Raw genomic sequence first — 23,510 nt, 5'->3', positions numbered from 1 at the left:
CCGATAAAGATCTTCGTAGAATATGTAGGAGCCAATATGGGCATCCAGGTCCCGCTATTGGTTATTGACCGGAGACGTGTCTCAGTCATGTCTACATTGTTCTCGAACCCGTAGGGTCCGCACGCTTAAGGTTACGATGACAGTTATATTATGAGTTTATGCATTTTGATGTACCGAAGGTTGTTCGGAGTCCCGGATGTGATCACGGACATGACGAGGAGTCTCGAAATGGTCGAGACGTAAATATTGATATATTGGAAGCCTATGTTTGGATATCGGAAGTGTTCCGGGTGAAATCGGGATTTTACCGGGTTACCGGGAGGTTACCGGAACCCCCCGGGAGCCATATGGGCCTTCATAGGGCCTTAGTGGAAAGGAGAAAGGGGCAGCCCAAGGTGGCTGCGCACCTCCCCCCTTCCCTAGTCCTATTAGGACTAGGAGAAGGTGGCCGGCCCCCCTCTCCCTCTTTCCCCCCTTGGGAATCCTAGTTGGAATAGGATTGGGGGGGAGTCCTACTCCCGGAAGGAGTAGGACTCCTCCTGCGCCCTCCTCCTGGCCGGCGCCCCCTCCCCCTTGGCTCCTTTATATACTGAGGCAGAGGCACCCCAGAAACAACACAAGTTGATCCACGTGATCTATTCCTTAGCCGTGTGCGGTGCCCCCTGCCACCATATTCCTCGATAATACTGTAGTGGAGTTTAGGCGAAGCCCTACTGCTATAGTTCATCAAGATCGTCACCACGCCGTCGTGCTGACGGAACTCTTCCTCGACACTTTGCTGGATCGGAGTCCGGGGATCGTCATCGAGCTGAACGTGTGCTCGAATTCGGAGGTACCGTAGTTTCGGTGCTTGATCGGTTGGATCGTGAAGACGTACGACTACTTCCTCTACGTCGTGTCAGCGCTTCCGCAGTCGGTATGCGTTGGGTACGTAGACAACACTCTCCCCTCTCGTTGCTATGCATCACATGATCTTGCGTGTGTGTAGGAAATTTTTTGAAATTACTACGAAAACAACAATCATTGCCCAAACGTCATTGATAACTAAATGCAAGAGATACATTCCGAGTTAGTGGCGTTGCCCACCATACTTGCGTTTAGTAAATAATATACTACTGACATGACACTTTTCGACCATGCCATTAGTAAATGTTGACAGTATTAAGAAAATACTGCACCAGCAACATTTTCTCTAATTAATCTATATCTTATTACATTCTTAAGAAGTCGGTCCCAATTCTCTCAACATGCAAAGTGTCCACCTCAACGTCCCACTAAGCAATGCATTGAAGTGTTCTCTCCCGCTAAGCCATGCAAAATCTGCCACATAAGCGAGTTATGCATTCACAATTATTTTTGCATTAGTCTATGCATGTCACACTACCACATCATATATTCATGTTAGTCATCCTTCACATTTTGGTTTGAAATGACATTTTAACGGTATTTCAAAAGTTTTTATTCTATATTTTAGACACTTTCTTTTATTAATTTTCAAGCTTATACTTTCTTTTCCATTAGCTTTAGTTATTATTGTCAACTACTTACACATTTTTTAACAAAGTTACCGCAGCAACGCGGGGAGAGAGTCATCCTCACTACTCCATTAGATTTAGTTATTATTGTCAACTACTTTCTTTTTTGACATGCTCTGTAGATGTAAAATGTTATTGTTGTTATGCATGTTTGTTTCTTAAAAAAGGAAGGGGAAACATCAAACAGTGGTAAAATTGATGAAGTATCCCCATTTAAAAATGGTAATTATCAAATAAACTAAAATTGTCAGGCTTGTATATACCCACTGATGAAGTGTCCCCATCTAACAATGGTATACATCAAACAATAACATCGGTAATCCAACAGCAATGTTCACAGATTGTACACACCATCTACGAAAATAAATTGAAGAAAAACATACAAAAAGAAATATGAGGACTAAACAAATGTATGACATATGTTCTCACACAATGTTATTAATTGGCAACATTCTTATAACAAACACATACGGAATACATATAAAAAAAGAGGTGGGGAGAAGACCACCGAGGGGATGCCAGGGTAGACGAAGACACCGAGGTGGAGGAGGAGGACTCCGGGTAGAGGGCAGTGCCTCGTAATGGTTGGTGCTTGGTGTCTGGTCAGATCTAGGTCTTGTTCAGCATCGGGACATGAGGGAGTCAACATTTTGGGACACGCAAGGCATCGACATCCAATTCGAGGTGGGATGGGGGCTCATGGACGGTGGCCTCGCCTAGGAGCGGAGCCAAGGTGGTGTGTGGATCAGAGGTGACATCGCCAATGTGGGAACATCGCCAAGAAGGCAAGAGGTGGACTCCGCGGGTGACCGGTGCGTAGGGAGGCAAACGGTTGGGGAGGCTACCGACGGAAAGGCGACATTGGGTTGTGCCTATTCATTAGTCGGTAGTCGTGGTGATTGCAAGGATTAGGAGCGGTTCGCTAAGCAGGCATGTTTTGTTTGCAGTGAAGAAGCGAGCGATTATATGAGATAATTACGGGAATAATAACTATGGACAATAATTGAGGGACATTAGGGCATGTAGAATGGTGCTATCTTAGGAGTGTCATGTAGGGTAAGTGATGAGGTGGAGGACTAAGAAAATATATGTGCCTTCTTTTAATTAAGAGATGATGTCTTATCACAACATGTCTCACCTCGTTTTTAGAATAATAGCTGGTTATTGAAGATACGGCTAAGACATAATCCATTGTACACATATTTTTATTGTTATCTCTAAATTATGTGGAAGATTTAAGATAAGACTGTCTTATCAACCAATATAAATGGCTTGTAATTGCAGGACATTAGGTGCTAGATATGCCGAGCACATCATACATCATTAGAACAATGTTGAACGATAGATTAAGGCCCCTTGATGATGAAAATTGTTTGGATTCATTCAACTCACTCTTTTGTAAGCAGGGGACCTAAACCGTTTTACATTTGTTTACAGATGTAGTACTATTTATCTCTCAATTAGAGCAGCTCAAGCTAGAAGCAATAAGGACAGGCGTGTGGCAGCCAGTAGGAGCGACGTGGATTGAACCAACCCCGGGGTTCAAGATGAAGGTCAACGTGGAGGCCGCATTGTCCAACAGCTCATGTTTGGTTTAAGAAAATTTGTGTGTAGTTGTGAAGGGGTTCGTGAAGAGAAGCACATGAAGAGGAAAATGGAAGATAGAAAGAGGAGGCCATGGAGTATAACTCGTGTAGGGTGTAAAGCTAAATTGGTGATTGCAAGACAGGAGGAAACATGTCAGTGGTTTGTGAAGGATTTCATCAATGAACACAACCATCCTCTAGCCCCACGGGATCTGTCGTGTCTTTTGTGTTCACAAAGAAGAATTAGCGATGAGCAGAAAGCGGACATTGTAGACATGGAAAAATCAGTGATCAGGAAACACCATATTATGGATATTTTATGCATGCAATACAGTGGATATGACGAGGTTGGATGCACGATGAGGGACATTTACAATTTCTGCCATGCTAACAAGGAGGAATCAATCGCTTCCGGGGATGCTCAAACGGTGGTGAATCACATGGTGGCGTGGCGAGAGCGAGATTCAGATTTTTCTTCTTCAGGTACTTGGTTGATGAAGCTGGCCATCTGAAGGGATTGTTCTGGTGTGATAGTCAATCCCGACTTGACTACGAGGCTTTCGGAGACGTTATTGTTTTTGATAGCACGTACAAAACCAATAAGTACAATCTGCCATTTGTGTCGTTTGTCATGTTGAATCACCACCGCGACACTGTTATTTTTGCATGTGGTATCATTTCACATGAAACAAGCCAGACATACGAGTGGATGTTACAGACCTTTTTTGATGTTATGGGATAGAATCATCCTATATCTGTGATCATGGATAGGGACCTTGCAATGCAGAGAGTAATCAGGGTGGTGTGGCCTGACTCAAACCATAGGCTCTGTATATGGCACATTCAACAGAACATTGTACGTCATCTGCATGATGACACGATAAAGGAAGAATTCAGATCTTTCATATATGATATATCTTCCATTGAAGAGCATGAGAGAAAATGGTTACAATTCTTACAACGGAATAAAGTAACAAGTGAGGAGTCCTGGCTACATCGGATGTATAAGATGAGAAAACTGTGGTGTGCTCCATATCTTGAGAGGCACTGTTTCCTAGGATTGAGTAGCAATCAGCAGAGTGAGAGTTTAAACTCGGTGTTACATACGCATCTTGAGGCTAAGATGACGTTGTTTCAAATGCTAGAGCACTATGAGCGTTGCCTTGTGTCGCGACGCTTGAACGAGGCTCTCCAAGACATCGAGGCCTTGCAGTCCATTCCGTTCACAGAGGAAAAATGCTTCAAGTCTTGAGAAATACGCCGCAAAAGTTTTCACTCCTGCTGTGTTTAAGTTGGTCTTATGGAGCATAAATGTTGTAAGAAAATGTGAGATCAGAGAGGTACTTGATGCAGCAGAAGTTACCACATACGTTGTGCCTAAGAGGGAAAGAATGGATAAAAAGATCGAAGTGCGCACGGAGTCGAAGGAAGGTCTGCTTCACAGGATCAGTTGTTCTTGCCGCAAATTGGAATGCATAGGCACACCATGTTCCCACATATTTTACATATTGAGAATTTTACAAGAAGAAACACTGTCCAGGTGTTGTGTTTCCACTAGGTGGACAATGAGTGCAAAATGTGCATTCGCACCAACCAGAAAGACCGAAATGTATGAATACTCTGCAACCCTGCAAAGGTACCGTAAGTTAAGGAATTTTAGTCATGCATCATCTACTTTTTAAAATGCGTAGAAACTTTTTAAAATGTTCATGTGTGATGAAAAATGTTCACATGTATCAAAATAAAATAAATGTTTGCCTTTATGAAAAAGTGGGCATGTATATTTTCATAAATGCTCTTGTATTTAAAAATAAATGCTCATGTAGATCCATAAGAGTATTTCGGAAGGATTCTCACATGTGAAGGAAATGTTCATATATCTTAAAGAGATGCTCATGCTTCGGCACGTGTTAAAAATTAAGTGCTCATGTATCTCATACAAATACTCATTATTTACCTAGGAAAATAATAACATGAAAACTAAACAGAAAATATAAAGGATGAAAAAGTGAAGATGAGTATAAGAGAATAGGAATCTAGAAATAAAAATAATAAGGAAAAAATAACACAGTCATAGTTATCGCCCCCCCCCCCCAGTTGCTGAAATGACCCATATATCACATAGAGAAGGAAAATGGATTAGGAGCGGTTCACTGAGCATACATGTTTTGTGTGCAGTGGAGAAACGAGCGATTATATGAACAGTAATTGCGGGATATTAGGGCGTGTAGAATAATGGTGCTATCTTAGGAGTGTCACATAAGATAAGTGGTGATGTGAAGGAAAGAGAAACAAGGAAAACAGATTTGCCTTCTCTTAATTAAGAGATGATCCTTGCACAATATGTCTCAGCACGTTTTTAGGAGAATAGCTAGTTTTTGGAGATAAGTCTAAGAGATAATTCATTGTACATTTTTTGTTGTTATCTCTAAATTACGTAGAAGATTTAAGATAAAACTGTCTTATCAACCAATGTAAATGGCTTGTAATTGCGGGACATTATGTGCTAAACGTGTTGAGCACATCATACATCATTCGAACAATGTTGAACGATAGATTAAGTCCTCTTGATGATGAAAATTGTTTGGATTCATTCAACTCTCTCTTCTGTAAGCAGTGGACCTAAACTGTTTTACATTTGTTTACGGATGTAATACTATTTATCTCTCAACTAGAGCAGCTCAAGCTGGAAGCAATAAGGACAGGCGTGTGGCAGCCGGTAGGAGCGACGTGGATTGAACCAACCCCGGGGTTCAAGATGAAGGTCAACATGGACGCCGCATTGTCCAACGACTCATGTTTGGTGAGCAGTCGCCCCAATGGCATCCAGGGTGCAACGATGCATGGGCACATCGATCATCCAGGAAATTAAAGCGAGGGCAGGAGATGCAAATCATACTGAGTATATATGTATATTCCACGTGATGGCGTTTGTATGAATCATAGTGTACCGTATGTAGCCTAAATACACGCATGCATATACGCACACCTTCCCTTCGCTTGATCACCACATTTGCACATACATACACACAAATACATAAATACTTCACATGTAGAAAGCAACCACAACACATACCGACGTCGCCCCGCCGACATTTCAGAGCTAAGTAGCGTCAGTCATGGAGGGAGCCGGCCCGCATGCAGAAAGGAAAGTGACAAGTGCAACCATCGCCGGTGTTGCAGAAACCATTGAAGCATGTTTCACTACAATAGCTGGCTCCTAGAAGTGTTTCCAGGATGAAGTGTTCCATTGCTATCGCTGGCGTCATCTCCTCCAGAGCCCGCGGCGAGCGGGCCATGGCCATCGGAGCTGCCACGAGTAGCTGCAGAACCACCAACACCGACATCACACCCATGCCGCCTTCTTGTTGGCACTCGCCATCTCCCGTGGCCCTCTCTCTTTGTAAGTGTGTGTGTTTGGTTGGTATTAGTTTGCACCCTCTACCTACACCTTTGATCCCAGCCCTATTTATAGGTTCTTCACCTGTTCCCTGCTGTTGATGTGTCTTTCTCGCATCTTTATTTTTGCTATTTGTACTAGCGGACAACATCGTCATTAATTGCAAGGTATTACAGATACATCCATCATACTCTATATGTGGTTTTTTTGTGGCAAGTACACGTGGTTGTCAATTTGTTTTTTTGTGGCAAATATAGTATAAATTATGCAAAAAATAATAATTCATATTAGCACTAGTGTTTGAGTACATTAAATTGACCACACGATTAACCTGCAAAATAATATGAAATTGACTACTATTGAAGACACCCCAGCTTCAAAGTTCCCATTTCTAACATCTACCAAGGTGCTTCCAGTCCATTCCCTAGGAGATGAACATGTCAATCACAAATTAAGTTTCCAGTTAGCTCTCTCAGAATTAATAGATCTGAATCGTTCTCAGGGTTATTACATGTCCAACAGTTGAATGGAGCAACACCCGAGCTTGGTACCTGACAAATAGTTACCCATGGGTAACCAATGATATGTGATACAATGACGACGATAGGCCAACTATATATCTAGCCAGATCTACTACTCGACAAAAGCTAACCGATGAGAACTAATTTTGTTTACTCATAGTATATGGCACCTAGAGATGGGTGATTTGAAAGGAAACATGCATTGTTTAACTTCACCCACCGTCGAAGGACATGCAAGCACGTTGATCAAATGTGGAATAGTGGGATTCTTCAAAAGAATGAAATAATCAACACTGAATTATGCAATGTATATCAACAGCTACAATGCCAAATAAATATCACATTTGATACTGTGGGTGTCCATATTTACCCCTATATATAAACTCGGTCAAACATTGTAAAGTTCAACTTGTGACAATCTTTATATGCACTATTCTATTTCGGAACGGAGTGAGTATGAGACAGTTCGAAATATATAACAATTAAACCCTTCAAGTGACCACGACAGTTTACTTTTTAGCAAAAAACACAAAATTCATCAAAAAAAGAATAACAATACAAATTAATTCATATTGGTAAACACATGGTTGAGAAGATCATTCGGTTGGAGAGATATTGGATAGCTAGGCGCATAGGATATATTTGTAACCACTAGCTAGCTTATCTCTTGTATTTCTTTGTTCCCAAGTTGTATCTCCAACAACTCTTGTATGCGTATCAGGTTCGCACCCTGCCTATTTAACACGCAGCACGTCGCCCTAGATCGGGTAAGACGTTTCTGCCTGTCTCCGATTTCCTGATGCTGTGCCGATCCCGAGGAGATTATGTCACCTGTTTCTGGACACATGAAATAAGGCCCAATATTTGCACCGTTTTCTGCATCGTTTTCACCATTCGTGCCTGTTTCAGTGCCTGTTTCATCAACACAAGTCTCATGCAGAATATCAGCGGGATTAGTCAACATGTGATCATAATATTGTTCCGATCCCCCTCGGGATCTGTCGCAGCAGAAGCGGGCGCACCCGCAGGCGCACGTGCCGCAGCGTCCGCCTCTACGGGCGACACGAGGCCGCCTCTCGCTGGTCGTGCCACGGACCTAGCGACGTGCCAACCACCTCCTGCCAACCGGCGATGCGGGGATGGCTCAGGCGACGCGCGATACCACAGCCAACCGGTATGCTACAAGCGACGGACTCTGGGTCGCTCCCCCAGTGCGGGCCCTGGCGCGGCAACCGGTGCTGATCCGCCATCATTAGAGGATGATAGTCCGGTCCAGAGGTCCAGAGGCCGGGATTCTCCGAGGCCTCCTCAGATGCAACAGTGCCGTCACGAGCCGCAGAAGATCCGCTCGAGATAACTCGCGCTGTTGTACCTGCGGGATCCTCCTCCGGATCAGTTTCCGGCTGAAACTCCTGTGCAGGCAGCTGGATCTTCTGTGGCCATGGACTTTGGCTGCGTCAATCACTACGGCGCACACGACTGCAAAAAGGGGCAACACAACCTGTGAATTACAGACATATAGTCAAATATGGTATGATCTTTGTTCTACAGGTGAACCAGGTGAACCAAGTACAGTTGAAGAGCACTTGGCGATGAAAAATGGAAGAAAGCTATGAATGAAGAGTACATGGCACTGAAGAAAAATAAAACATGGCATTTGGTTCCCCCACAGCAAGGTAAAAAATTGATTGACTACAAGTGGGTATTCAGGATTAAAAGAAAATCTGATGGAACCATTGATCGTTATAAAACTAGGCTTGTTGCCAAAAGTTTTAAACATCAGTATGGCATAGACTATGATGACACATTTAGTCCCGTTGTAAAAGCTGCTACCATCCGCCTTGTCATATCTATTGTTGTTTCCAGGGGCTGGAGTCTCAGACAGCTAGGTGTGCATAAAGCATTCCTCCATGGTGTTCTGGAAGAGGAAGTGTACATGAAGCAACCTCCTAGGTTTGTAAGTAAAAGTGCTCCCTCTCATGTGTGCAAACTTGATAAAGCACTGTATGGGTTAAAGCAAGCTCCAAGGGCATGGTATTCTCATCTCTGTCATAAGATGCAGGCACTTGGCTTTGTCCCTTCCAAGTTTGACACCTCATTGTTTATTTACAACAAGTCCAACACATGTATATTTGTCCTCATATATGTTGATGAAATTATTGTGACAAGCTCATCTAATGAAGCAAACATAGGGCTCTTAAAAGGACTTGGGTGCAGATTTTGCCTTGAAGGATCTTAGAGACTTGCACTTCTTTCTTGGGATTGAGGTAAAGAGAAACAAGGATGGACTTCACCTCTCTCAAGAAAAGTATGCAACTGATATGGTAAAAAGGGTTGGTTTGCAAGATTGTAAACCTTCACCTACTTCACTATCCAGTTCAGAAAAATTATCTCTCACAGAAGGGACACTCTTGAACCAAGAGGACAGCACAAGATACACAAATTTAGTGGGAGCATTACAGTATATTACTCTTACCAGACCTGACATTTCCTTTGAAGTTAACAAAGTTTGTCAGTTTCTTCATGCACCCACCACTGTTCACTTGACTGCTGCAAAACAGATAGTTAGATATGTTAAAAACACCTTGAGCATTGGTCTAAATTTCAGCAAGTCACCCTCTACTCTGGTCAGTGCCTTTTCCAATTCGAATTGGGCAGGATGCTTGGATGACAGGCAATCAACTGGTGGGTTTGCTATATTCTTTGGACCTAACTTGATATCATGGTGTGCACAAAAACATGCCACTGTCTCCATGTCAAGTATAGATGCAGAATACAAAGCATTGGCAAATGCTACAGCAGAGATAATGGGTTCAGTCTATGTTGCAGGAACTTGGCGTGAAAACCACACAAGCTCCATGTTTGTGGTGTGACAACCTTGGTGCCACTTATCTCTCTGCAAATCCAGTTTTTCATGCTAGGAGAAAGCATATAGAAATTGACTTCCATTTTGTCAGAGAAAGAGTTGCTCGGAAGAAACTTGACTTTCGTTTTGTGCACTCCAGAGATCAAGTTGCAGATGGATTCACAAAGGCATTGCATGTATGAAGCTTTGGAGACTTCAAACATAATCTCAACTTGACCAAGCTGTGACTAAGGGAGGGTGTTAAACACATGGTTATGTGTCACGTACAGGAGGCTGAGAAGATCATTCGGTTGGAGAGATATTGGATAGCTAGGCACATAGGATATATTCTATTGTAACCACTAGCTAGCTTATCTCTTGTATTTCTTTCTTCCCAAGTTGTATCTCCAACAAACTCTTGTACGCATATCAGGTTCGCACCCTGCCTATTAAACATGCAGCACGTTGCCCTAGATCGGATAAGATGTTTCTGCCTGTCTCCGATTTCCTGACGCTGCGCCGATCCCGAGGAGACTATGTCTCCTGTTTCTGGACACATGAAATAAGGCCCTATATTTGCAACGTTTTCTGCATTGTTTTCACCATTTGTGCCTGTTTCATCAACAGAAGTCTGATGCAGAATATCAGCGGGATTAGTCAACAAGTGATCATCAATATTGTTACGATCTCCCTCGGGATCTGTCGCAGCAGACGCGGGTACAGCCACAGGCGCACGCGCTGCAGCGTCCGCCTCTGCAGGCGACACGAGGCCGCCTCTCGCTGGTCGTGCCACGGACCCAGCAACGTGCCAATCACCTCTCGCCAACCGGCGATGCGGGGATGGCTCAGGCGACGTGCGATCCTGCCTCTTCCACAGTCCTCATGCGAGTGGGAATGGGAGCCACACAAAATATTGTTTCTTAATTGAAGAGAATTCGGTGTTTAGTACTCCCTTTGTTTTAAATAGTTGTACTAAATCTGCGACGCTTAATTTGGAATAGAGAGAGTAATTCTTTTGCCTTGCGTACTGCCTCTTCCACAGTCCAAAAGCTATCTTGGCTAATGCATTGTCTTATTGCAAACTCTGATGATGATTAGAAGGAAGACGATGATTACTTAGCAGCTGAGTCCTAACGTGGTTCGCATTCATGTGCACGTATCCCCTTGCATTTATTTTACCTCCACTTGTTGGAGCGGACAGCTTCTACTTGGTGGAGCTTCTTCTTCTTTAGATCACAAGGACTCACTCACGCCATTGTACCTACGCACATATATGTGTCTTAGGGTTTTTATGTTAATTGTATGTTCTATAGATGCAAATTAAATGCTGGTTAAAAATTGAATAGTTATTGAAATTGCAAAGGCTATACTTGTTTTGATTGTACAACTTCAACATATGGGAGGTAATCTCATCATCTCTAGAAATTTCATTTGGTTCATCAACAAAACACACTCTTACTAAACCATGCGTTGGATGATCTACCACACATGCTGGTATGGGGTTTGGCACTGATAATTCCCAAGTGCAGGGAATCATCGTAGCAATTCCCAAAGGTGGAAGTGATAAGTATGGAGTGTCAAACCCACAAGGAGCTAAAGGTAAGATCAATATTCTCTCAAGTCCTATCTGCCACTGATACGACTCTACATACACTGAACGTTTGCTTCCAACAAGAAACGAGAAATAAAACTACGTTGTGGGTATGAAAAGGATAACTTTGCATGGTATCGGAGAGATAAAATATAAAAGTAGGCGATGTTATCATAAAGTCAGAATATATTACAAAATATTATAAATAGCGAGTGTGGAATAATGGTGGATCGGTGTGCGGAATTGTCTTAGGCAATTGTTAACAAGACCGATAGTCATCATCGCAATTTCATATGAGGGAGAGGCATAAGCTAACATACTTTATCTTCTTATATCATATGAACTTATGATTGGAACTATAGCAAGCATCCGCAACTACTAAAGATCATTAAGGTAAAACGCAACCATAGCATTAAAGCATCAAGTCCCCTTTATCCCATACGCAACAACCCCCTTACTCGGGTTTACGCTTCTATCACTAAAGCAACCCACTATAAGCGAATCATGAACGTATTACAACACCCTATAGCGGGAATCCCTCATGCTTGTGCGACACGGAGGGCACAATAGGACAACACCAAAACAAAACATACAACTTGTACCAATCTAGATCATCAATCACCCCAAAGAAAAAGGATATCTACTCAAAACATCATAGGATGGCAACACATCATTGGATCATAATATGTGGCATAAAGCACCATGCTCAAGTAGGGATTACAGCGGGGTGAGGGAGAGTGGACCGCGTAAAAGAGATGAGGATGGTGATGATGATGGCGATGTTGATGAAGACGACCACCGTGGCGATAATTCCCCTCCCGATGGCACTCCGGTGCCACCGAGAGAGAGGAGGAGAGGTTCTCCCCCTTGTGCTTCCTCCTCCATGGCCTCCCCCTAGACGGGGAGAGGTTCTCCCTCTGGTCCTTGGCCTTCATGGTGATGATGGCCCCTCTGGGATCCTCCTCCATAGCCTCCGGTGATGATGGCCCCCTCCGGCAGGGTGCCAGAGAGGGCCTAGATTGGTTTCTCGTGGCGACAGAGGCTTGCGGCGGCGGAACTTCCAATCTAGGTTTCTTTCTGGAAGTTTGGGTATAAATAAGAGGTGTTGGAGTCGGGAACAAGTCAGGGGGGTCCCTGAGGCGGCCACGAGATAGGGGGGCACGCCCAGGGGATAGGGCGCACCCCCACCCTCGTGGTGGCCTCGGGACTCGCCTGGTCCATCTCTGGTACTCCATGGGTTTCTTCTAGTCCAAAAACAATCTTCGTGAATTTTTAGGTCAATTGGACTCCGTTTGATTTTCCTTTTCCGTGATACTCAAAAACAAGAAAAAAACAGAAACTAGCACTAGGCTCTAGGTTAATAGGTCAGTCCCAAAAATCATATAAAACGACATATAAAGGCCCATTAAACATCTAAGATGATAATATAATATCATGAATACTTCATAAATTATAGATACGTTGGAGACGTATCAGGCACCACTCTAAGACGACAAACTTAACGGAATTCAAGAACAACTCACAAGGCACCTGAGAGGGCACTGGGAAAGGATCGACTCGGGCAATGTGTCGTGCCTCCACAAGACCAAGAGCCTGGTCGATTGAGGTAACACACCAAGACTGGGATACGCTGCCAGACAAGCAACACCAACAGAGTTAGACCCATGATGCCCACCAAATCCGAGCATCGTCCAGGCCCCTGGAGCCCTAACATGGTAGGAAGCCACCTGGTCAACAAGGCGAGTCATGGGAATCTTTGGAGTGCATTGGAAATAGGCACCCACATTGACCGTGGAGCAACATCGAGGAAAACCCTAGCGCCTCAGCACCACATGTCGCAGCTGACCCTTTGCCAACTCTCTACCCCCCATGCCATTGCCAGCGGCGGCAGGGTCGTCCAACCACCTCCTTCTTCCCCTCCTGTCTTCCTCGGCTCCAAGCTAGGCGAAGTGATTCAAGCCATGCTGATGTGTTGGCGGTAGATCTGGAGGAACAATGGGGTGTGTGTACCCGAAAGCATCATCTATGCTTTGGAGGTTGTATGTGTGTCTTGTGTGGTTACGAAAATGAAACTGTTATGGTGGTGGTTATGCACTCGTGCAAGGCGTCTTGGACGTCGTGGATACCTTAAGTGCTCTCTCGAAAGTAGGCCATGCAACAAGAGTATCACACGCATGCTGCATGTGGACACAAAGTTACGTGCAACCAATTGACTGGGACACGTGGGGTTCGTTGGTGTTTGGTTCAAGCGGAGACATACCAAGTACCCTTCTTATCATAGATCGATGCTGCTAGCGCTTCCTTGGGTATGCGGTATGCCATCATGCGTTGTTTTTCTGGTTACTTTGGAGAGACATCTCAACATAGTTATAGATATAAACAATGCATGAAATCTATTTAAGACAACCGCCAAGTATTCAACTTCAATATATAAGGATCATTAGTAATGCTCAAGTTATGGAAAGACAAACCTCTAGTAGCCATCACTTTTTGTTCCATCATCCAATATTGCCAAGCACGTCGTGTCTTCTTTAAACAAGCACTGGCCATCATTAATTGCTATAACTTTAAATAAGCCTTAGCCATCGCCAAGCACATCATCTCTAGCTGCATAGAAAATGAAATCATCAAAATAGTGCTATCATGGATCATGAGTTTGCTTTATGTTACCATTTCTCTCCATTTGACGGCCTCTTATTTATTCAAAATAGCAAAACTAAAACATTGACGCAACAACATATTCCACATAGTATGATACTCCTTTCATTCACCAATATCAGATGTTCTACTTCTACCTTTTGTTTGTTTTGGGTGTATAGATGTATTTAGTGTGTTTGTTCACTCATTTAAGTCGATATGTAGTTTATATTGAAATATCCAAAACATCTTATATTTGTGAACGTTGGGAATAGTACACAGAAAACATAGTTTTAAGATGACCGTAATAGAGATATTTGAGAAAGAAGAGGAATACACGGTAAACTGGCATGATGCAGGAAACCTCCTGTTGTGTTCGGCCATGGATCTCGGAGGAGGAATTGCCGGGCAAGGTTAACGCGGTGGCGACGGCGGCCTGCGTCGGGTGGCTAGATCTTTGATCTTGGATTGCATCAGTGATGTCGGTTCCTACTTTGGGTCGTTTGGCAGTGATGACTTCCCATTCATGTGGAGAAAAGTTTTGCATGCTCTGGCTATGGATCAGGAGCGGCAGCGATAGCTCCCCATCGGTCGCTCAAGAGGATGGGTATAGCTGGCTTCCCATGGACTAATTTGCAATTTCTTAAATTCCCAAGGGACTAATTTACAATTTCTTAAATTTCCAGGGTGTTGGGGATCGTAGCAGAAATTTAAAATTTTCTACGCATCACCAAGATCAATCTATGGAGTAATCTAGCAACGAAGGGAAGGGGACTGTATCTACTTACCCTTGTAGATCACTAAGCGGAAGCGTTGCAAGAACGTGGTTGGTGGAGTCGTACATGCAGCGATTCAGATCGCGGTCGATTCCGATCTAAGCGCCGAACAACGGCGCCTCCGCGTTCAACACACGTATAGCCCGGTGACGTCTCCTACGCCTTGATCCAGCAAGGGGAGAAGGAGAGGTTGGGGAAGACTCCGTCCAGCAGCAGCACGACGGCGTGGTGGTGGTGGAGGAGCGCAGGACTCCAGCAGGGCTTCGCCAAGCACTACGAGAGACGAGGAGGGAGAGGGGTAGGGCTGCGCCAACAGGGGAAGAACTTCGTGTGTTGAGCTGCCCCTTTGCCTCCACTATATATAGGGGGAGAGGGAGGGCTGCGCCCCCACCTAGCGTTTCCACCCCAAGGGGTGCGGCAGCCCTAGATCCCATCTAGGGTGGCGGCCACAAGGGGGAGAGGGGGAGGCGCACCTGGGGTGGGCCTTAGGGCCCATCTGCCCTAGGGTTTGCCCCCTCCCCTCTTGGAGGCGCCTTGGGCCTTGGTGGGAGGCGCCCCAGCCCACCTAGGGGCTGGTCCCTTCCCACTATTGGCCCATGTAGTCCTCTGGGGCTGGTGGCCCCACCTGGTGGACCCCCGGACCCCTCCGGTGGTCCCGGTACACTACCGGTGATGCCCGGAACACTTCCGGTGGCCAAAACCATACTTCCTATATATCAATATTTACCTACGGACCATTCCGGAACTCCTCGTGACGTCCGGGATCTCATCCAGGACTCCGAACAACATTCGGTAACCGCGTACATACTTTCCCTATAACCCTAGCATCATCGAACCTTAAGTGTGTAGACCCTACGGGCTCGGGAGTCATGCAGACATGGCCGAGACAACTCTCCGGTCAATAACCAACAGCGGGATCTGGATACCGATGTTGGCTCCCACATGCTCCACGATGATCTCATCGGTTGAACCATGATGTCAAGGATTCAATCAATCCCGTAAACAATTCCCTTTGTCTATCGGTACGATACTTGCCCGAGATTCGATCGTCGGTATCCTGATACCTTGTTCAATCTCGCTACCGGAAAGTCTCTTTACTCGTTCCGTAACACATCATCCCATGATCAACTCCTTGGTCACATTGTGCAAATTATGATGATGTCCTACCGAGTGGGCCCAGAGATACCTCTCTGTTACACGGAGTGACAAATCCCAGTCTCGATTCGTGCCAACCCAACAGAAACTTTTGGAGATACCCGTAGTGTACCTTTATAGCCACCCAGTTACGTTGTGACGTTTGGCACCTGGCACTATTAGAGCTCATACATTCAGATCTCTGTGAGATGAATGGTGTGTTGACTAAAGGTGGAAAGAAATACTTCATGACTCTGATTGATGATTCCACTAGATTCTGCTATGTGTATTTGTTAAATACTAAGGATGAGGCTCTACACTACTTTAAAGTCTATAAGGCTGAAGTTGAGAACCAACTTGAGAAGAAAATAAAACGAGTCTGGTATGATCGTGGTGGAGAGTACTTTTCTAATGAGTTAGATTTATTCTATGCGGAACATGGTATTATTCATGAGAGGATGCCTCCCTACTCACCCCAGTCAAACGGGGTTGCCGAACGGAAAAACCGTACTCTAACTGATTTGGTTAACGCCATGTTAGAAATATCAAGTTTATCCAAGGCATGGTGGGGGAGGCTGTATTGACATCTTGTCATGTCCTGAATAAATTTCGCACAAAGGATAATGAGACTACTCCCTATGAGCAATGGGAAAAGAAAAGAACTACACTCTCTTACTTGCGCACTTGGGGCTATTTGGCGAAAGTCAACGTGCCGATAATCAAAAAGCGCAAGTTGGGACCAAAGACCATGGACTGTGTTTTTCTTGGCTATGCCAAGCATAGCGTTGGCTATAGATTTCTAGTGGTGAAATCTGAGGTACCTGACCAGAAGGTCGGTACAATTATAGAGTCTAGGGATGCTACATTCTTTGAGGATATTTTCCCCATGAGAGATATGCAAAGCGTTTCTAGACTGGAATCTGATGAGACTCCTGAACCTGCTATTCCGATGGAATACTATGAACATAAAAGTGATGAGAGTTCCACGGAGGATGACGAGGATGTTCCTGTTAGGAGCAAGAGACAGAGGACTGCAAAGTCCTTTGGTGATGATTTCCTCGTGTACCTCGTGGATGATGATACTCCCAGTACCATTTCAGAAGCTTATGCATCTCCGGATGCTGACTACTGGAAGGATGCGGTCCATAGTGAGATGGATTCCATCTTGGCTAATGGGACATGGGAAATCACTGGTCGTCCCTATGGTTGTCAACCATTAGGATGTAAGTGGGTGTTCAAGAAGAAGCTTAGGCCCGATGGTACTGTTGAGAAGTACAAGGCTAGGCTTGTGGCCAAGGGTTATACCCAGAAAGAAGAAGAGGATTTCTTTGACACTTATTCACCTGTGGCTAGACTGACAACCATTCGAGTGTTACTCGCTTTGGATGCCTCGCATGGTCTTCTCGTTCATCAGATGGACGTTAAGACGGCTTTCCTTAACGGAGAGCTAGACGAGGAAATTTACATGCAACAGCCGGATGGCTTTGTAGTAAATGGTCAGGAAAGAAAGGTGTGTAAGCTAGTGAAATCTTTGTATGACCTGAAACAAGCGCCTAAGCAATGGCATGAGAAGTTCAATACTACTCTGACATCTGCTGGCTTTGTTGTGAACGAAGCTGACAAATGTGTATACTATCGCTATGGTGGGGGCGAAGGAGTTATACTGTGTCTGTATGTCGATGACATACTGATATTTGGGACCCACCTCAAGGTCATTGAGGAGGTCAAGTCTTTTCCATCTCACAACTTTGAGATGAAGGACCTGGGTGTGGCTGATGTTATCCTGAACATCGAGCTACTGAGAAATTCTGAGGGTGGAATTACACTTTTGCAATCCCACTATGTTGAGAAGATTTTGAGCCGTTTTGGATATTCAGACTGCAAACCTTCTACAACACCATATGATCCTAGCTTGCGGATTCGAAAGTTCGAAGGCACGGCTGTAGATCAATTGAGATATTCTCAAGTGGTTGGTTCACTGATGTACCTAGCATTTGCTACTTGTCCTGACATCTCATTTGCTGTGTGCAAACTGAGCCGGGTTGTTTCCAATCCAGGAGATGTGCATTGGCATGCTGCTGAGAGAGTGATGTGTTATTTGCAAGGTACTGCGAACTATGGAATTCACTATTCTAGGTACCCGACGGTACTTGAGGGGTATAGTGATTCAAATTGGATATCTGATGCTGATGAGATGAAAGCCACAAGTGGACATGTCTTCACACTTGGTGGTGGTGCTGTTTCGTGGAAGTCTTGCAAGCAGACGATCTTAACCAGATCGACTATGGAAGCAGAACTCACATCATTAGACACATCATGCGTCGAAGCAGAATGGCTTCGAGAGCTTTTGATGGATTTGCCGGTGGTTGATAAACCAGTGCCGGCTGTCCTTATGAACTATGACAATCAAACAGTGATTGCCAAGGCTAAGAGTTCAAAGGACAACATGAAATCCACAAATCACATAAGAAGAAGATTGAAATCTGTCAGAAAATCAAGAAACTCCGGAGTAATAGCGTTGGATTACATCCAGACGGCTAAGAATTTGGCAGACCCTTTTACGAAAGGGCTATCACGAATTGTGATAGAAAATGCATCGAGGGAGATGGGTATGAGACCCACGTAAGTTGCCATGGGGATAACCCAACCCATGTGATCGGAGATCCCGTGAATTAGGACCTGGGAAAACAATCCAGCGGTCAACTGAGGAGAGTATCTTTAATAAATCCACTCCGTTGGAGATGCAGTAATACTCTCAATTGTGTAAGGCAGGCTGACTTTTGTCTTAATGTGTTTCAAAGCTTATGTAAGCAAGATGCTAACCTAGAGAGCATTCTTTGGAGGAACACACCTATGTGAGTCCGACTGCTGGTCACAGTCTATGAGATTGGGTAATCTCTAGTAAGCTCATGAGAAGGTACGGAGTATGACTAATAGGCTCCACCCGTGGGGTTTAGCCTTTGGCAACCATGTATCAGCTGACAATAGGCGAAACTTCTACACGCCAAACTGACAATTCAAGGCATAGTCCATTGTTCAGTTGTGAAGAAGTCTAATCCTGTTGCTCTAGGTGGAAGTTCAACTTAACAGTCTCCACTAAAAATTCTGGTATATCAAACATTGTTTGGAATAGTTGACAAACTTATGTGCCTCGAGATCTGGTGGGGGATTGTTGGATTATGGATGGGCTTAGGCCCATATAAGACACTAATCCCTGGTTAATCTCTAAGGCCTATGCATATGTACGTCAAGTGGTGGGAAGTGTGGGAAGTTTAGTCCCATACTGCTATAGTAAGAAGAGTGAGACCTCTTTATGAGGGCTGCTCTACCACTTGCTATTGGGAGCTTGGGAATAGGAGCTGTACACGCGCACTCCTCCTCCTCCTCCGCCGCCCGCCTCGCCTCGCCTTGTCACGACGCGCGCGCGCGTGCGCCGCGTGTTGCGGGAATGAGCCGAGCCGAAGCTTATTTTTGCCGCTCAGGAATGGTTAATTAATTGTTAATTAATTAACGAGTCGCTTACGGAAGCGCCACTGTCCGAGACGTTGGACCGTGGGCTGTTCGCGGACTCGGTCGTGGGCCTGGCCCAGGCCCATCTACCTGACGGCCTATATTAGAAGGCACTGGACAGTGGAGTGAACCCTAACTCAGTTCACTCACTCCCTCTCGTACAACCCTAGCCGTCAGCTACTGTTCCTCTCTCTGTGCTGCTTCCGGCGATCCCATCCCGACGACCGCGTGCACGGTTGGTCGGGAGAGCAGGTGCCTCCGAAACCCTGTCGTTCGAGATCCTGCCCGGGAGAACGGCAATAAGGTTTTTGGGGAGCGTCTCGACGCGACTGCTCCCGATCCGTCCCCAACTTCGTCCGCCTCTGCTTCCACTACTTCCCCTGCATCGTCACCATGGCCAACGACGCCGCCTCCAAGAAGAAGGCCGCGGACGACACCGAGGCTGCTGCTGCCGCCGCCGCGTTGGCCTGGCCAACCGGAGGGTATGATCTGTTCATCCCTCGTTTACTCGTACTTATGCTAGCCGTATATGTGCTGCTCATAGATGGTTCGATTCTATGTTCTGTACGTGCTAGTATGCTTAGGTATCGCTATGAGATGCATACCTTTTATGCCATGCTTACTGTTTACTCGGGGATAAGTCTAATCGAAAAAGTGCTAATATTCCCAACAGAACCAACACGGATAGCATCCCTCTGATTCCCCTCTATCTTGTAGAGCTGCTTTGACACAAGGGAAAGAGAATTGAGATCACTTGTCCTGGTGATCCTCTTGAGAATCTCAGTCAGCAGAGCCTCCGATAGGTCCTCCATCGAACACTTCAGCTGTACCAATCATCAGGAAATATATATCAAGGTTCAGAAAAACAACCGAAAGAGCTGGACTCAAGCTGGGTTCAGAAGCGCTTGAATAAGGGGGATCAGGATCCGAGAGCTAACTAAGAAATAATGCCGGTGGTTGTCTTCGACGGCGGGGTGGGGTGGCAGCTCTGCGTGCGGTATGTTGGCCTTGAGGGACAATGTAGGCAGAGAAATAATGCTGGTGCCGTGGCGGATGTGCACCGCCGCTGGCCACTGGTAGGTGTAGGAATCAGATCCGTCGATGCAAGCAAGCTGCAGCCATGGCTGTGGCTGCTCCGTGGGGAAGGTGCTCGAGGCCGTGCGTGGTCGGCCATTGACAAAATATAAAGAGAATATACCCCACCTGTCATAAGTTGCCTCGGCCCCACAAGTCAGGATCTTACCGCGTCAGCACTGTGGGGAGAGAGTGGCATTACCCCACCTGCCAGGGTATCAAGCGGCCCCACATGTCATAAGTTGCGTCGCTCCCACATGCCAGGATTCTACCGCATCACCACTATGGTGAGAGAGAGTGGAGCGACCCCACCTGTCAGGATATTACGCGACCCCACTAGTCATAAGTTGCCTCGACCCCTACCGCGACACCCACTATGGTGAGAGAGAGAGAGTAGAGCGACCCCACTAGTTAGGAGGTAACGATCAAAGACTTTGACCGGATGGAAATGCTCCGCTGGGGCTTTTTGTGAGCACCTGGTGGAGTAGGGAGGGCAAAAGTGAGCAACGTTAGTTGCCAGGGTAAAAACTGAGCAAAACGAACCAACCAAGGGCATAGAAATAGAAAACCCTTTTATTTAACAGATGACTACAATGAAAGTAGCCAATAAAGAGATGATAGGGATGAGGAAGACTGTGAGGATTGAAAGATATAGATGTATGCAGTATCTTACTATTTATCATTATAGTATTCTCAGTTCGTTTTGCTTATCTTTCCGGTCTACTTTTGTTTCAGTTGCATCAAAATTGCTAGGTGATTTTCAAGTCCACAAAGCATGCAAGACAAGATGGTGTATCTTAGATAAAAAGTCCACGTTATAACTTATAACCCTCAACTTGCTACTTGGTTTATCTGGTTATTTGATGAGTCATGTTTGGTTATCTGTCTTAGAATCATATTGGGCAAAAAACATAAAGTTACTTTTGGAAAGAAAGTTTCTAGAACAATCTTCACAATAATAGTGTAATCCATCATAATGACGCACGCAAGCTTATGAACTTAATTCCACTCAAGCTATGTCCATATGGATAAGCCTAACATCATGTAGAGCTTCACAAACTAAATTTCAAAAAGGGACAAAATTTAGATAAATGTTTGCAGTGTAAAGTGAAGAAGATGAGTCATTGGTCGTTATCCAACATTCTTTATAACCAGATGATATGTGCAACAAAAAGCAACTATCATGAAAATCCAAAATCTCGCTAATAAGTAGTGCCACCAAACACAACATACCAAATGATTAGTTGGATAAGCATTGGTGCACTTTTTCAAAAAGCGGATGCAAAGATGAAAAGAAACCATGCCATGACAACTATAAATACACATACACCATCAAGGCCACCTTCCATCATCCAAACTTCACGCACCTAGACCACAAACATCAAAGACAAGCAAGCAGTAGTAAATAGAAATCCAACATGAAGACCCTCCTCATCTTTGTCCTCCTTGGCATGGTGATGAACATCGCCACTGCCGCTAGGCAGCTAAACCCTAGCAACAAAGAGTTACAGTCACCCCAACAATCATTTTTCCATCAACAACAACCATTTCCAACACAACAATCATATCCGCAGCAGCCATATCCACAACAACCATATCCACCACAACAACCATATTCATCGCAACAACCATTTCCCACAATCCAACAACAATTCTCTCAGCAACCACAACAACCATTTCCCCAGCCCCAACAACCGATCCCCCTACAACCACAACAACCATTTCCCCAGCAACCCCAACAACCACAACAACCTTTTCCACAGCCCCAACAACCATTTCCCTGGCAACCACAACAACCATTCCCTCTACAACCACAACAACCATTTCCCCAGCCGCAACTACCATTCCCCCAACAACCAGAACAAATAATTCCCCAGCAATCCCAACAACCATTCCCCCTGCAACCGCAACAACCATTTCACCAGCCCCAACAACCATTCCCTCACCAACCCCAACAACAATTTCCCCAGCCCCAACAACCAACCCCCCTGCAACCACAACAACCATTCCCCCAACAACCACAACAAGCTTTTCCCCAGCCCCACCAACAGTTCCCCTGGCAACCACAACAACCATTTCCCCAACCCCAACAACCAATTCCCCAGCAACCACAACAAGTATTTCCTCTACAACTGCAACAACCATTCCCCCAACAACTGCAACAACCATTCCCGCAGCAACCGCAACAACCATTTCCCCAGCCTGAACAACCATTCCCCCAACAATCACAACAACTACTCCCCCTACAACCATTTCCCCAGCAACCCCAACAATCACAACAATCATTTCCCCAGCCCCAACCCCGGCAATCCCAACAACCATCCATCTTGCAACCGCAACAACCATTACCCCAGCAACCCCAACAACCACAACAATCATTTATCCAGCCCCAACAACCATTACCCCAGCAAGCAGAACAAATAATTTCCCAGCAACCCCAACAACCATCCCCCCAGCAACCACACCAACCTCAACAACCTTATCTACAACAACAACAACCATCTGGGAGTAGTGTAACAAGCTTTGGTGGCCAATGAAATGAAGACCTGTAATGCAAGATGGATGGATCATCGTTGTTTAGTCAATGAGCGTTCAATGTAACGATGATAAATAAAGTGATGTGCACCATCATGTGTAACCCCGACCTATACTAGTTCAAACATGGGAATAAAAGACAAAGAAAGTTCTTGTCACAAAGACTTTGCTAGTAATTTTACATTCATGCCACATTTAAATTTTCATCCCTAACTACAATCTCAGTCTTATGCATTATCTACCTATTTATGAAGTGAAGTCATATGAACCTAACATAACTAATGGATGTGAAACTTGGTTTAAATTGAAGTAATACAAACTAATGAGTAAATGTAAATTATCTCTTCGGTAGCTAGCCATATGAAT

The 23,510-nt window shown here is 45.0% G+C and overlaps 1 protein-coding gene across 1 annotated transcript; it reads left to right on the top strand.

The window, feature by feature from the left end:
• Positions 1–21,940: 21,940 nt before the first annotated feature.
• On the top strand, positions 21,941–23,306 carry LOC125538312 (gamma-gliadin-like). Its single transcript, XM_048701600.1, has one exon. It carries the CDS (start codon positions 22,028–22,030, stop codon positions 23,144–23,146), a length of 1,119 nt encoding a protein of 372 aa, XP_048557557.1. The 5' UTR covers positions 21,941–22,027; the 3' UTR covers positions 23,147–23,306.
• Positions 23,307–23,510: the final 204 nt, after the last annotated feature.

The sequence above is a fragment of the Triticum urartu genome, chromosome 1 (genome assembly GCF_003073215.2).
Source record: "Triticum urartu cultivar G1812 chromosome 1, Tu2.1, whole genome shotgun sequence".
NCBI lineage: Eukaryota > Viridiplantae > Streptophyta > Magnoliopsida > Poales > Poaceae > Triticum > Triticum urartu.
Note: the sequence above shows the minus strand (reverse complement) of the source record. Positions and strands in the feature narration are given on the sequence as shown.